This window comes from Oryzias latipes, chromosome 2, assembly GCF_053564925.1.
Source record: "Oryzias latipes strain Hd-rR chromosome 2, Olatipes_Hd-rR_3.1".
NCBI lineage: Eukaryota > Metazoa > Chordata > Actinopteri > Beloniformes > Adrianichthyidae > Oryzias > Oryzias latipes.
Genome location: NC_136238.1, coordinates 10,191,013 through 10,206,969, shown reverse-complemented (window position 1 = coordinate 10,206,969; position 15,957 = coordinate 10,191,013). Strand labels below are relative to the sequence as shown.

The following is a 15,957-nucleotide window of genomic DNA, read 5'->3' as shown; positions in this document are numbered from 1 at the left end:
CTAACAAAGTTTAACCCCCTGGCCTATTTTTTTATTGTTGTTCTTGTTTTTTGTAATTTTTTTTAATATATATGTGTATTTGATATTTGCAGTTGTGTTCTTATTGCATACCTGAATGTGCATTTTTGTAGAATGGCATAATGTGAAATAAAGTTTATTTTAAAAGAAATTCTGTTCATGTGATAAGGGTGCACTCCCTGGGTGCTGCCTGACTTTGGACGTCCGTGTTCAAAACGTTTGTGTTCATGCATCACAAGTTTATACAACTGTTTTCAGGCTCTTCGTCCAACTACCATTCAAAACGTATAGCTACTATATGCGCATTTCAAAGTAAACTAGGTTGAACTTTGACCAATCAGTGACGTATGGATGGTGTCTCTTATAATACATGGAAGAGCCAACCATTTGAAAATTGATCATGGAGGAGAAATGAATAATTGCGGTTTGTGACACCAAATCTCATATTAGAAAAGACGTGTGAAAAAAAAAAAAAGTCTGGAGCAAGATTCACGAGATTTGCACTGCTTCAACATTTCGCACCATGTTCTTGTACCCATGTCACATGCTGGGTGTGTATGTAGCCTTGGAAATGTGGAACTTGGACAATCAGAGTGAGTTTATGTGGGTCGTAAACCTTGCTAATGACTAGAGAGCAGCGTAAGAGCAGCGCACGACAGCATCCCCCGTGCGTAAAAAATGCATACAATTTACTCTATCCTTATGAATTCTTCACAATACTCTTATCACACACACAATGGTATGTTCCCTTTTCACTACATCCCTTAAGGTGGCTGTAGGAGCCTCAAAGGAACTGCAAGGTACACTTGCGCTTCAACATACTGGTGCCACTCCTTTCTATGACCCTCTATTGGCCGGACAACCCAAAAACCCTATTTGTCAACCCCCCATACTGGGGCATGTTACTAAGGCCTGTGTTCGGTTGATTTTTATCAAGACTCATTCTATTTGAAATTTCCTTAAAGGATTGGCTCCTTATCTTACTAACCTTTTGCACCAATACACGCCTGGTTCTGAACACCTGCAACAAAATGTGTCTTGAATTGAATTATTCTCTTGATTTTGTGTTACTTTAATTTAAAGATTTTAGCCGAACTTAGTTTGCTTAAATTGTTTTTTCTACATTTTTCTTTTATTTATTTTCTATGATTTTTGTTTTGATTTCTTGGCTGATTTGTCCGTCTTCAGTTATTTTTGTGTTCAGAGCTCAAATGTATTGAGGCGGCTTTTTATTCTATGAAGCATGTAAATAAACTGTTATTGTTTGTTGCATAAAAAACACACGGAGCCACTACTAACATTTTCTCCATTTATCGCTTTAATTATCACCTCAATGCATTTCTGCTGTGCAAGTGTTTGATGGTTAACTAAACAAAGACTACCTTCAACTTTATTATTTGACAAGAAATGTCAGCATTTCACTCCATGCTTTTATGTTTCTGTGCGATTACAACTAATAAAACAGGACCATTCTTGCATGACATTTTCATCTGGAGCTGCTTTAATGATAATCTTCTCTCAGGTCAATTCTGCAAAGCTCAGAAGACTCAGATATTAGGTTTCAAAAGATATAATTATCCTTTCTTTCAGTAAATGAGCTACCTCCACTTATCAAAATGATCACCTATGCATAGAGTAGGTGCTGACTAGACATCAAAGGGGAAAAAAAACGTGATAATTGGAGGTTTTTAAAGATAAATCTGAGACACAAAGACACATTTAAATGGCTGTAATAGAAAACAGGGGTCTGAAACTGTCAGGTAATCTAACGCTGCTTTGAATATTAATAAGAAATCCTGGTTGTTATTAAATGATGCTGGATTCCTAAAATAAAGGGTTTTTGGAGTTTGTCCACTGGAGCCTACATTTACCTATAGTTTGGTGAAAAAGATTTGACTTGTGGAATGACATACATCAACAATTATCTTACAAAATCAAGGATTATACATAATGTTTTGTCAATAGGTGTGAAGAACATTGAGCATGGTGGTAGACTGCTTACCATGTGGGCATATTTTGCAGCCACAAATTCAACAAGTTACCCAGTCTTACTTTCTTCATACCAGCAGTCCAACTGCCAAATCACCTATACTGATGCTTGGCTATCAACAAAAAGCACACTGAGGTAGGCATGTCCAAAGTCCGGTCCATGGACCAAATATGGCCCACTGCATTCAAATTTCCATCGGCCTGCAGGCTCCTATCATATAATCTATGATAACCTGTTGTAAATCAGTGGCAACAACCTGACATTTAGAGCCATAACCCATAAATACTCATGTTGACATCAACGTAACAAACAACAAAAAAACACAACATCAAAAATGTTCTGTTGTCCACTTGGTTTGAGGTATATTCCACATAACTGTCCTTATGGTATTAAATCAAACCCTCTGATGGAGAGCTTCATCATGTTGGACAGCTTTCTATCACACACCACTGATCATCTCCAACGGAATTAGCTTTCAGGTCATTCCGACTTGCTCTTGGAGCCGACCTAACTGCTGACATGACAGAAGATTTGAACTTCAATCAAGATGTGTAAAATGTATACCCAACCATGCCTTGTACTATACTCCTGAATGCTAAATTTGACCCTTGCATCCTTCACTTAAGATTTCTTTATACATCCATTGCTGGTCAAGGAGGAAAGACAAGAGTTAGGAGTCTTTCTTCCATCAAAGGCCTCTTTGATGTTATAATAAAGCACTCATGATTGTAAATTAGCCCCTAAAATAAACCCCAGAAGGTAATTACCACATTTGGGCAGTTTCTGTCACCATAAAAACTTCCATACAGCCTGCTTGTCACTGTCTGTTGGGCTCCAACTTATGATAAAGGGGTTTTGGATGCGACATTCACTTCTTTTCATATGATTTCCTGCCAATTACCCAGAGATCGGGCTTGCTGACAGTCTTCCTAGATATCTGTTCCAAGCAAAAGGAAGAAGAAAAAAAAAGAACTGAATCAGCAGAGATGAACTGGCTTCCATGGCAACAGGCCATGATGGGATTAATTGTAGCGCATTAAAACATGAGACTGAGGTTCTGTCACTTTGAGGCGGTGCCATTTGTTTGAAGTTTGCCTTGTGTCAAATAATTTTGACTTTAATTGCGAATATCTCAACAGTTTAATTAGTAAAGAAAAGGCAAGTTAGGAGAGGTGTTGAGAGAAGGAGGGGATCCAGAGAACGGACTTCTTTACATCCTTGGGAGCCTAACAGGTTGAAAGCAGAACAAAGAGGCATAGACCTCCTCATATACTTGTTTTCACAAACATTGTCAAAAAAAACCCTGTTTATATCAAGACAAAAAAGGAGAAGTAGTACATGTAGCGGTGCCAAGCAAGCTGCTACAAAGGTTTTCTCGTGGAAAATATTAAAATTAAAGCAATTTGCTCAAAAAGAGGCAAATACACAAAAATGTCTGGCCTTACAAATTGGGTTTGTTTGATATGGAAACTAGAGTTGATTAAGACATTTAGGCTGGTGGTTGGTTTCCCAGTTGAATTAAATTGAAAATGGTCATCTATGCAGAATGCAGTTCTCCTTCCTCCTACTAAGAAACTAGATGTTATTTCTTAGCAGTATTTTGTTTTACTTTTAGCTAAAACACAACAAAACAAACAAAAAAACAACGCCAGTGATGCATACTTTATGAATCAGTGAGTGACTGCTCGGATTCCCAGCCGGCTTTCAGCGAGTCTCCTATGAGCTATGTTGTGGTGACTCCTGGGGCCGGAGCTTGCAGACAGATGTGTATAGATTTACAATCAAACATTGTGCTGATTCCCCAAACAGCAGTGCGGGTCGATACATCAGGAGAGCCGCTGCTGAACCTGCCAATAGTTGTAATGACTTTCAGTCTGTACTTGACCAATCTTTTTCTGCACATGACACATCTGCCGTTCCTATCCTGCTTAATAACAAGAGGGCAACTGTTTATTCAGGCCCAAAGTGGTGAATATAGGCAGAAATGGAGAAATGAGTGGCCATTGGTTAGAGATAATCTTTTAGAGTGGTGGTAGAATGATTATGAACGGTATTTGGCCTTAATTATGGTCAGGAATTCATTTCATGATGAACATTTTTTGTTTGGTGTCTAGCTCCTGTAAACCGGATCAGATGATATTTCCCCTGATTGCATGAATCTCCACACACAGCCATAGTCTATTTAGAATGCGGATCACACACACACACACACACACAGCTGAGAACCCTGATGTAAAAAAAAAAAACTAAAATAAAAAACAGGCTTAACATGGCTCCTGACCTTTTGGTAATTATCCGTAGAGCATTTCGGTCTCTCAGAACCTCCTGCCTTTGAAGCCCTGGGAGAAAATAGTTCTCCAGACGATGCACATCTGGAAGGAAAGTGGAGAAACTCTGATTTGTCTGGTGTTTGCTCCCCAACCCCTTCCAAAAGACAAGAGAAAAAGATCATTTTTGACATCATGATTTGGTGAAACCAAATAGAAGGAATAGTTAAGCTCAAAAGAAACCACAAGACAAACTTCCTCTTCTATCTGGGTGTTGTAGAGGCACATTTTTCAAGAAAACACTAGGAGCTCCATTTGTTCAATATGCAAAATGACATCTACTTTAGGAGGGAAAGAAATGGATACAAATATGCCATCTGGCACCATACATTTCTGTGATTTATTTTTTTCCAACGTGCCAGTCCCTGGCTAACTTATTGACAAAAAAGGACAACAGACAAATTTTCATACATTTTTTTAACAGCAACATAAATATCACAGGTGACTGCGGTTCTTTACCGCCCGACTGGCAGAAGGAGAGGGAAATCTAAGGCAGTCTTCTGGTCTGACGCAGCTGCCTGATTGAACCCTATCGATCGGAAGCGCGAGAATCCACGCAGCTCCGCAATTATCTCCAAATCGTAACAGTCGCCCTCCTGCTCGTCAATAGCAATACCATAGTTATCTTATTGCAGCCTAACAGCATCAAACGGTGATGCTGTGCAACAATAAATGCATAACTCAAACCTCAAACACTCACAATCTTGGATGTTTCAAGCTAGCAGTTGCTGCCAGCTGTTAATGTAAAACCTTGGGGAGAAATGGCCTGCCCAGTTGGTATCATGAGTCTTCACACAGAAAAGCCTTTCCAACTCATTTTTGGCACAAACCTGCAAGAATCCCCCAAGAGCAAACAAGAGAGCACAGTTCTGGCTAAGTGTTTTCAGTTTCTTCCTTAGTGGCATGCTTGTAAAAGCAGCGAAAACACAGGTCTAATCTTTGTTTTAGTCAATGTTTGGTCACAAACATTTGGGAGGATTTTAAAAGTCTGCCCTCAAGGAGGATAGAAGGTATTGGAACTTCCTTTTTTTTTTGGAAACAAGGTAAAATAGTCTTGAAAACACCTCAAGGCCATGTCACACAGCTGCTACAAACATTTTGCGCATATTGCACGGAGAAAAATTGGAAAAGTGAAAAGAAGTGAAAGAAGTTGTGGCTTTTTAGGGGAAATTTCAAAACCACGGAAGAAGTACAAATAAACCACGCAAATGTTAATAATCATAGAATGTGAACCATGCGTGATTATTACGCTGTTTATATGCAAATTAATAGTGATTTTTGCATCAATTATGCAATTTTTACGCGATATGCGAGCTCTATACGCGATTGAAAAGTTATACATCGATGGAACAAGGATTGAAAGTCAGTTAGATATACGTGGAACGGTCGTGGAAAGCCACAAATTTGCGTGTACATCTCGCAAAAGTCATGCATTGCTTAAAATGTACGTAATATACGCGTAAAAAATACGTTAAAAATGCATAAGCTGCGTAATTCTCAACATACCCAAAAATGTCAAAAGCTCAAAACTGAATTCACGTAAAGGCCGAAACCCTCGACGGACATCTGCGCACATCTTCAAATGACGAACGCAAGAAACACTTATAAATGACGTGTCCCACCCATGTGTCATGAAAAACTAAAGGTTCATACGTAGAAAATGAGCCAAATGTGCGTAGCCTTCAAAACGTAGACATCAGCATCACAGACAAGTTGTGCCGGAGCCTTGAGAAAGTTACACAACTATTTGGACAAAAATGACCATTCAGTTGTTAAAATGAAAAAAAATGTCATAGAATTCAGAGGCAATACGTAACCTTATTTTTTGTGCCTTTTACCCCAAATAAATCTGTGGGGCAAAAAAGTTTATAATAGAAGTTTAAAAACTATAGTTTATTTCTTATTTATTTGAAGTCATGGGGAGCTTAAAGACTGATTACCATTACAGTTTTTTTTAATGCTTTTTTTGTTCTTCTGCTTTCAAACTAACAGCTACTGCCCCCTTTAGGTGGAGGAAGAAGTTGTGATTTCTAATCAAGATGGCTGCTTCACTGAGTAGTAAGATGAGATTTGTTTTCAATTTGTCATTTGTATTTGCTTGAAATGTAGTGTACGGAGACCTTAAAGGGCCCTACATATTTGCTCCTTTTGACTTATTATTCGTCCTTTCACTGTTTGGCCTTTTAATCTTTTCCCAAACTTCAGTTTGCAGATGCATAAATGCATGTGGAGATGGTACGCAGCAGTTCTCTGGTCCTGAATCACAGTAATGCAACTCGACAGCATCTGCGTCGCATAATGCAGCCAGGCTGCATGCAGTTTTTCTTTGGAATACATTCATATCCATAATCCAGTTAGCTCCGACTCCAAGATAACTTTCTTCTCTTTTAATTTATCCTGTTTGGGGCGGATTAGACGAGGGTCTGGATGTTCTGAGCTGATCTTAAATGGAGCCTGAATTGATTTCAGGATTTTGTTTAGTGGAAACAAGTGTGACTAAGCAATGCGAGTACGCTTACACCCCCTGCAGGAGAGCATGCTTGTGAGTATAAGCTGCATGCACATCTGTCGGCGTTGTGACTGACGTGACCTTGCCTCAGACATTTCCATCTGATTGGCTTTTTCACCAGCAATTCTTGTCAGACTGTTCTGGATTTGAAGGAGTCTGAGGTTCTGCCTCCTCATCCTGAAAATTCCCAAAAGTTCCAAAAAGAGCTCCTCATCTTGGAAGGCTCTGGGGAAGTTTCTCCTGCAGTGGATGAATTTCTCCGCTCGGTCTGCATGACAGATGCTTAACTGTTCCTCAGCTTAATGACACACGTCCGACTGCAGAGTCGGCATAAACAGTCCTTCAGGCTTCAAGTAGCAGGAAGAAACCATTTTCAGGAGCCCGCCATAAATACGAGAGACTGACAAGGGCTTTTGGCAAATAAAGGCCTCCTCCTAATGGGCAACATCAACACTCCCAACTACATTTCCAGGATATTTCTTCCAGGTGTCTTTGAGCTTACTTTAGTTTCCACTTTTCAAACAGAAACATCAAAAACATTTAATAAAGTTTGATAAAGAATTCAGCCAAACTGCAAATAATTTCAGACAAAAACTACAATTTGACATTTCAGGCGTGTAGAAAGAAAGCGCTGTATCCTGGGAACGGGCTAAGTTAATTAAAATGTCCTTCATAGAGAATCGTTTAGAAATACTTCAGGTCACATCTGATTATTATGTTGATAAACTGAAACAATTTCTTCAGTAAACTCAGAAGAACAATGTTGACTGGCTACAAGAAGAAACTCTTTTTCACTATACAGCCCAATCACATGTTACTAAAAAAGTCACCAAAAAGATGTATTCATAACATTTTGCCTTTTTTTTGGGGGGGGGGGGGGGGTAAAATATTTAAAACATTTTTTAAATCTGACATTAAGAAAACTTTTATTTTATTGTGCAATAATTCTTTTTTTTACAATTTGCAAGACAACAAATCTTACAAATTGCAGAGAAAAACTAAGATATAGTTTTTCTACATTGCTCTTATTTCTCTTATTTATCTGTCATTCATTTGCTATTTTCTATATATTTTGTAACTTACAAATGCATTTTTTTCTTTTAAATTAACTCCAAAAGTTAATAGTTTTATCTATTTAATCCCTAGAAATCCATACCCAAATAATTTTTGTATTTCTTTAGTAAAACTGTCTGTCACACTAAGCATATTTACAAGGAAGTGAGGTCCTATAGTTCCTTCCGCATTTGGATACGACAGAAAATTTAAAATGTAATATATATATATGTATTAAACATAAAGCAAAACAAATTACTAAATAAACAAAAATACTGAATAAAAGTATTTTACCTAAATAAATGAAAACCTAAATAAAAAATGTAAAAAATAACATACAAGTCTAGAGGGGTGTGAGGTTTGTTTACAGGTGGATTTAAAGCAATACAGAGGGGAAAAAAAACTAATGAACAAAAGAGGGAAAACCATAAATGTGATGAGGGAGTGGCAAGATACATAATCTTAATTTTTTTGGTGAAGGGACTGGGTTGTTGGTGTGTTTGTCATCTAACACGTCACGAGTTTCCTCTGAACAAACAAACAAACAATACAGCCGACAGAGAGAAAAACAGAGAAAAGAGTCGTTTTTCCTCATGCTCTGAAGGCCAACTGGCACTGCAGATGGAGGAGCGGTGGGGGAGGGGGTGACCCCCCCGGCGCGCGCGAGCGCACACACATACACCCCCTCCCGCCCTCCGCTGATGTAATAATCTCAGAGTGTCACAGATCCACGGGACGTGAGAAACGCGCTCCTCTTCCCACCCTTTCTTCGTGTTTATGAGTCTTTTCTGTTCGGATTCCACTTTTGTTCTCAGAAGATGATGTTCACGAAATAACCGGCAGCGAAACGTCACGCACACATGCGCACACAGACTGACGCAGCGCTTGTAGACTTTTCTTTTTTCTTTTCCTTCCATTCCTCCTTCTGTCTGCGCGCGCGGCGGCGCATCGCTCGTTCCGCTGCATTCAACAGTTCTGAGGAGCGCAGACGCAAAGAGCGGCGAGCCCGCAAAAAGACACCGCTTCCTCTGATACCAAGAGGAGGAGGAGCAGGGGCAGGAGGAGGAGGAGGAGGAGGGCATCACGATTAGTGTTTCTGCAGACCGGGACACTTTCACCGCGGAGCTTTGAACGAGCGCGCACCGTTTTCCAAACTTCTTCCCGCAAAAGAAAGAAATCCTTGGATTTGTTCCCCCTTTTTCATTTTTTAATTGGAGGTTTTTATCAGCAGGGGTGTGTAAGACGATAGTGTGGTTCTGGACGCCCACCCCATCCCCACCACCACCACCAAACGCAAAAAAGAAAAAAAAATAAGGAGAGGAAGAGAGAGGCGCACGCGTAGAGGAAAAGAGGAGGATGTGAGAGGGGGGGATGCGGGTGCTTGGCAGCAGAGGAATCGCCCGTGAAGCCCCGGCGCGGGGTGTGAATTCAGCACCAGGGGAGAGCGGACAGCTCCCGACGCAGCGTCAGCACAAGAAAAGCCGCAGATTTGCGGCGCTTTTTCTTCTTCCTCCACGTCAAGGTCAGCCCCGACCCGAGAGACAAGAGAAAAGAAGAAGATGAAGGCGCCAAGGCTGCCTCCTCTTCCTCGCGTCAATGCGCAGGGGCTCTGATTCCTCTCCCGGACCCGAGCGCAGCTTAGACGCAGCATGGATGTGGGGAAAAAGCCAGCCCCGTCTCCCCCTTAAATGCCCGTTTCTGCCCCCCTCTCCCCCCTCCTCTTCCTCCTCCTCTTCCTCACCGATGCATACTCTTTCCACATCAGCCGGGGATGAAGCGCTGAGCGTCAAAAAATGCTGCTTTGGATCGTGCTGCTGAATGCGGCTCTCTGCGTTGCTGGCGGGAACGTTACGAGGGACGTGTGCAAGGAGCAGGTCTGCTCCTGCAGGGAGGTGGAGGGGGACCTGCACATAGACTGCGAGAAGAGGAGCTTCGCCAGCCTGCAGCACCTGACCGGCCCCAGCTCGCACTTCTATCACCTGCTGCTGCAGGGAAACTCTCTGTCCAGGCTGTTCCCCAACGAGTTCGCCAACTTCTACAACGCCGTCAGCCTCCACCTGGAGAGCAACGGCCTGCACGACATCGTCCCGGGGGCGTTCCTGGGGCTGCAGCTGGTGAAGAGGTTGCACATCAACAACAACAAGATCCGCTCCTTCAGGAAGAGCACCTTCCTGGGTTTGGACGACCTGGAGTATCTGCAGGCGGACTTCAACCTGCTGAGGGACATCGACCCCGCCGTGTTCAGGGACCTAAACAAACTTGAAGTGTTGATACTCAACGATAACCTCATCAGCGCGCTACCTACAAACGTTTTCCTGCACGTGCCCATCACGCATCTCGACCTGCGGGGGAACCGGATCAAAACGTTGCCTTATGAGGGGATTCTGGAGCAGATCCCCGGGATCGTGGAGGTCCTGTTGGAGGACAACCCGTGGGACTGCAGCTGCGAGCTGCTCTCCCTGAAGGAATGGCTGGAGAACATTCCGCGCGACGCGCTGATCGGGAGGGTCATCTGCGAGGCGCCCACGCGCCTGCAGGGCAGCGACCTGAACGAGACGTCGGAGGCCGACCTGTGCCCCTCACAGAGCGGAATCGACACCAGCCTCGTAGCTCCTCCCACTCAAGAGGAGACTTCGCAATCCGAGGGAGCGCAACCCACGCCTTACAAGCCTAGCAGGGACGCCAGCGGGCCTCCCACGCCCGGGGGGCACGGACCCAGGAGCCGCTCCAAATCTCGTGAGAACTGGCAGCTGAAGACCAAACCCACCGCGGCAGCAGGTGAGAGCAGAGAGCAGCTGCACAACGCCACCTGCCCGCAGCCGTGCAGCTGCAGGTCCGTGGGCACGCGCAGGGGGCTGGGGGTCAACTGCGAGGGCAAGAAGCTGGAGAGCCTGTCCAACCTGAAGCCCAAACCCGTGAGCGCGCACGAACTGAACATGAGAGACAACAACATCCACGCGGTGAAGAGGAATCAGCTGCTCGGCTTCTCCAGCCTGCACCTGCTCGACCTGGGCGGGAACAACATCAAAGGGATCGACAACGGAACCTTTCAGAACCAGAGCGAGCTGCGCTGGCTCTACTTGGATAAGAACTACCTGGACGCACTGTTGGCGGAGATGTTCGTGGGCCTCGGGAATCTGGAATACCTGAGTTTGGAATACAACAACATCCAGTTGATCGCAGCGGGGGCCTTCAGCCCCATGCCGAACCTGGGGGTTCTGCTGCTCAACAACAACCTGCTCAAGTCTTTGCCCGTCAACGCCTTTCTGGGGATTTCTTTATCCAAGATCAGCCTGCACAATAACTACTTCCCGCACCTCCCCGTGGCCGGCGTGCTGGACCAGCTCAGCTCCATCGTGCAGGTGGACCTGCACGGGAACCCGTGGGATTGCTCGTGCACCATCGTGCCCTTCAAGCAGTGGACGGAGAAGCTGGGCCCGGACGCCATCGTGAGCGACCTGAAGTGCGAGTCCCCGGAGCGCTTCTGGAAGCGGGACTTCCGCTACGTCCGGAACGACCTGCTGTGCCCCAACCGGACCCCGCCGACCCCGCTGTCCAAGACCTTCACGCAGGAGTCGGGGACGCGCTCGAACTCCTATCTGGAGCCCAACCGGGTGTCCATCTCGGTGCTCGTGCCCGGGCTGCTGCTGGTGTTCGTCACGTCCGCGTTCACGGTGGTGGGCATGCTCGTGTTCATCTTGCGCAACCGCAAGAGGTCGAAGCGGCGCGAGGGCAACTCGTCCGCGTCCGAGATCAACTCCCTGCAGACGGTGTGCGACTCTTCCTACTGGCACAGTGGGCCCTACCACGCGGACGGGAGCGCGCACAGGGGCTTCGACTGCAGCGCGCACCTCTCCACCACAAACGACGCCTAAACCCTCTTCCCCCCGCTCCCCCCACTTTAAAACTGGATTACAAACACTGCAGGATTTTCTAGGGTTCGAACACAAACTTGTTTAGTTTGTGTGAGTCCGCTGCCGCACAGGCCCTGTAAAGATATGTATATTTCCCCCCACCCCCTCTCCCTTCTACACCTTTCCTCTCCTTTGGCTACCCCTTCTCCCTCCTCCTTCTCCTCCTCCCATTTTGCCGCAGTCGGACAGAGATCAGACAGATGACGGGGAGAGGGGCGCGTGCGTGTGTGAGAAGGAGGGCACTGTGCACGAGCGCATGAATGTACATGTAAATATTGGGACTGATGTATCATAAAAATGCATGAAGATCTTTCGCATGGTCTCACAAATACGGCCATCAAACCGGGCAGAGAAGGCGACCCTCCCCCCCCCAAATACCCCCCTTTTCATCATATATCATAACTATATATAGATACTAAGAATTATACATATGACTATTACAAAAAGTGCCATTTCTCTATTTTTGGGGTGAAACTCGCAGTCAGGATTTGTGTCTGTTTTCAAAGAAACATGTCCAGCATGTTTGTTTATTTTCTTTGGTTTTTATTTGCTTTTTTCATTTAGTATTTGGGGAGGGGTTATTTAAACACGAGATGGCGTCACCCTTTCCTTCATGAATGTAAAAACAACAACAAACGGTTCTGTTTTTATTTCTAGTTTGTGCCAATTTATTCAGTAACACAACGCAGTCGATCGTGACACAGTGACGTCACTCAGACGCTGCAAAAACTAATGTAGCTACAATATAAATAAATATTAAGAAATACTCATCGATAATAATTATTAAAAAATAATAATAGTTCAGTGGTTTTGTCTTTTTGAACATAGCCTGCTTTGTTTTTCCTGGGAGGGAGGGTGGAAATGAGAAATAATAATAATAATTTGATGGGGTGGGGGGTTATTGGGGGGGTTTGTACCATCATATTTTTTCAACGACTGAAAACTTTTCGGATAATCGAGCTAGAATTCGATCGATAGACTTCTATAGAGTAGAGAGCTTTTTTTAACGTCAAAATAAATTCCACGTGAAAATATATCTATATAGTATGATTAAAAAAAAACAAGAAAAATAAGCTTCAGGCTATGATTCACTTTCATCATATTGTGAGCTTTTGTAAAGCCATCTAAGCAAAGAGGACTGAAACTCACTGTCTTTCTGGGAGGTGTGCTGGAGGGCTGTGGGGGGGGTTCTGGGTGGGTGGGGGGGGGTGCTCAGCATGCACCTGTACAGCACATTTACAGTCAATGCAGATGCCTTTCTGAACTTTTGGAGCCTCCTGTTCAAGTTTGATTCTCTTGTTTGTTTGTTTTAATGCTTTGTGACTGATCACCTGTTGTGCAGGCTCAGCTGCACAGAAGAAGGGAGGGAGGGGGCAGGGAGTATGTAAACAAACATCAGAAGGTTTTTTTTTTATTTTTATTTCAATTTCTGTCATGGTTAGGATTTATGACGTCAGTGCTGCTGTCCTGTTAATATTTGTGTACTTTATGAAAAAAAAAAATCGATTTTTTTAAGCTTATTCTGAGAGAAATCATAATTACCCCCCCCCCTTTATTTTTTTCCCTTATATCTCTGCCACAAAAAAAATTGAATTAAGAAAATAACTGCGATTTCTGCAGTTTTAGTGCTGTCCATGGTGCTGAATCACTGCCCTTTGTCCCCCATTCTCTTTTTTCCCTTCCCATTCCAAGCAAATGGAAAGAGCAGCTGGGCCGGCCATTTGCATGCCCCCCCGCCCCGATTCCATCTCTCAAAACATGTGACCTACACTGCAGCTTCTGCCGACTAACATCATAGCCCTTTTCCGTTTTCCTTCATTTTTTTTTTTTTTATGTTCACAGAAGGGTTTGCCCCCCCCTCCCAATATCGACCTACTCCTCTCCCAGTTGGTCACACTGGGGGGGGGGCGAGCTACTGTAAACTATGAGTCTATTCCGTGGAGTATAACTGTGCCACAGCCCACTGATGGTTCTTTTTGTTTTCTCAGAAACGCTGTGTTCAAAGTTACATTTCTATGCTTTGCGATATTTGACCCTGCTTCTATTTTGTTAAATAAAGTGTGGTTGAGGTTGAGTAAAAAAAAAAAAAACTTGTCTTGGAGTTAGGATTGGTCCTTTCAAAAAAAAAAGGTGCATATCCACCTCCTGCTGTGGTGCTGCAACAGGAGAGTGTGTTTGATGATATGGGCTGACTTATCCCTCCAAAATAACTGATGTGTGTCAAACGCAATCCAGCCGCATGATTTTGTTTTCTGTGTCACAGACGAACACAAGCAGCATTAGGCGTAATGGAAAATGCAAATGGAGTTCAGTGTGCAGCAGAGTCCCTTCTGCTGGATAATAGAGCTTCCAAACACTCACTTCCTCTGTGTGAATACATTAGGCAGTCAGGTGTTCCAGTGCTGCAGTCCTTTGTGACTCACTGTGGGACCCATTCATTAATGCGCCTGATAATAGCTGATGGAAGCACAGTGGAGCGCAGTGGCCTCTTTTACACGCTGAGCACACTGCACTCCGCCGCCGCTGTGTTGCAGCATGCTTGCCGTCGCCGCGGCAACCCCCCCCCCCCCCCCCCCCCCAAGGAGATGGCAGTTGATGAAACACTTCCAGCAGGGAGAACATCAGCCCGCTATCACACTGGAGCGCTGGCGGAAGTCGCACTTTGATTTAAGTCAAGGATGTATGATCCCGAAGGAGCTTTTATTTTGGAAAGTGTGCCGCCTTTTCTTTCTGGGTGTCTTTGGAGATCGTCTGGCCAGCTTTTCCTGGTATGGACTGAATCTAAACTGTTCCGTTTCTGAGCTGCAATGGCCCACTTTGGTCTAATTGATTTTGAGGGAATTAAAAAAGGAATTAAAAAAGGATTTCATAACTAAAACGACTACAACAAGATGCAACAAAAAAAAGCATCATGAACCAAAAACATTTGTAACAGCTTTCTTTTTTATTTGAATGATTCGACCCCCACTGGTCACAATCCACTGTGTCGGCTCTTGTTTAGTAAAAAAATAAATAAATAAAATAAATCCCCCAAAGATTTTGTAGGCCTGGTATTAGCTTTTGAAGTTAGCTTTGATAAATGTCCCATGTGTTGCACTGAAAAGCTGCCAGCAGTCCAGCACTTCCAAACTCTGCAGCCACTGCAGCTCCTGCTGCTTGTGTTCGCCCAAAGGAGGGAGGGTGGTGCTGTAGAAGCGATTATCTGGCATCATCCTGAGGGATTTCTTGGTGTTGCTCCCAGATATTATAATTAGCCCATCCACTGCACCGCTCGTAGCCTATAAGTCTCAGCGGTTGGGTTTTATTAGCTCTTTGCGAGCAGCAGCGCTGTATTTATGGAAAAGCTGCCATGCCCTCTTGTTGTGTTTGGTGTTTGGCTAAGATGTACGCAGGAAACCCAAATGAGCTTGAGTGATCACTAAGCTGGCAAACTTTTACACAATCGATAACAACAGCTCTAATAATATAAAAATGATGAATCATTGTTACATTGTTATTGTTTTGCTGCAAAAGTGGCCACACTTTAGGCCTTTTTTGGGATATTTCTTTAGAAAAAAACGATCTTTTTCCCTTTTTCAGTCCTACAAAGTACTCAACAATTTTATGATGCAGTTGGCAACACTTGTAAAAGAATAGTCTCCAATCCTTTTAGAGCTTTTGCTATGTTCATTTTTTGGGTATCCCTTGCAGGTTTCTGCTGATAAGCTTGTCAAACATGTTTTGTCAGTTAAAATTGGCTACTACCCGAGTCTAAGTAGGGCTGCAGCTCTTGAGGACCTGGACATAACAAGTTAAATACTTTACTTTTTGTTCTCTAAAATCATTATAAATTACATTATATTACTTTATTAAGACACATCAACTAAAAGTTGTTTCTTCTTTGGAAGCCCCTTTGCATTTGGAGGATGTCCCTCACCAACGGATGTAGGAGCCCATTTGTTGTTTGGTTTGAAATCTTTACAGTTTTGTCTTTGAGCAAGATGTCTAATGCTATGTTCTCACCACGACGCACGTTTAGGAATGTGCTAAAAGTGCGTTCTTGAATGTGATTTTAGCCCATGGTGTTCCCCCTGGACAAGCAGGGAGTACATTATTCATCTTTTTTGCCACTACGGTTCACAAGTGCCACTTACAGTTGGAACAGGC

General features: G+C 43.6%; 1 protein-coding gene and 1 long non-coding RNA gene across 2 annotated transcripts in view; one reads left to right on the top strand and one right to left on the bottom strand.

Moving 5' to 3' along the window:
• The window catches only part of LOC144984175 (uncharacterized), a 421,174-nt gene that overhangs the window by 358,996 nt on the left and 46,221 nt on the right, over window positions 1-15,957 (bottom strand). Inside the window, exon 3 of the long non-coding RNA XR_013647866.1 lies at window positions 4,290-4,380. This is a non-coding gene — a long non-coding RNA (uncharacterized LOC144984175). The remainder of the gene's footprint in view (window positions 1-4,289; window positions 4,381-15,957) is intronic.
• On the top strand, window positions 8,608-12,881 carry slitrk1 (SLIT and NTRK like family member 1). The gene has a single exon (XM_004066702.5). The coding sequence runs from the start codon at window positions 9,691-9,693 to the stop codon at window positions 11,770-11,772; it is 2,082 nt and encodes a 693-aa protein (XP_004066750.1). The 5' UTR covers window positions 8,608-9,690; the 3' UTR covers window positions 11,773-12,881.

Coding starts and splice junctions, on each gene's coding strand:
- slitrk1 (XM_004066702.5), top strand. CDS start 9,691: ATGCTGCTTTGGATCGTGCTGCTGAATGCGGCTCTCTGCGTTGCTGGC.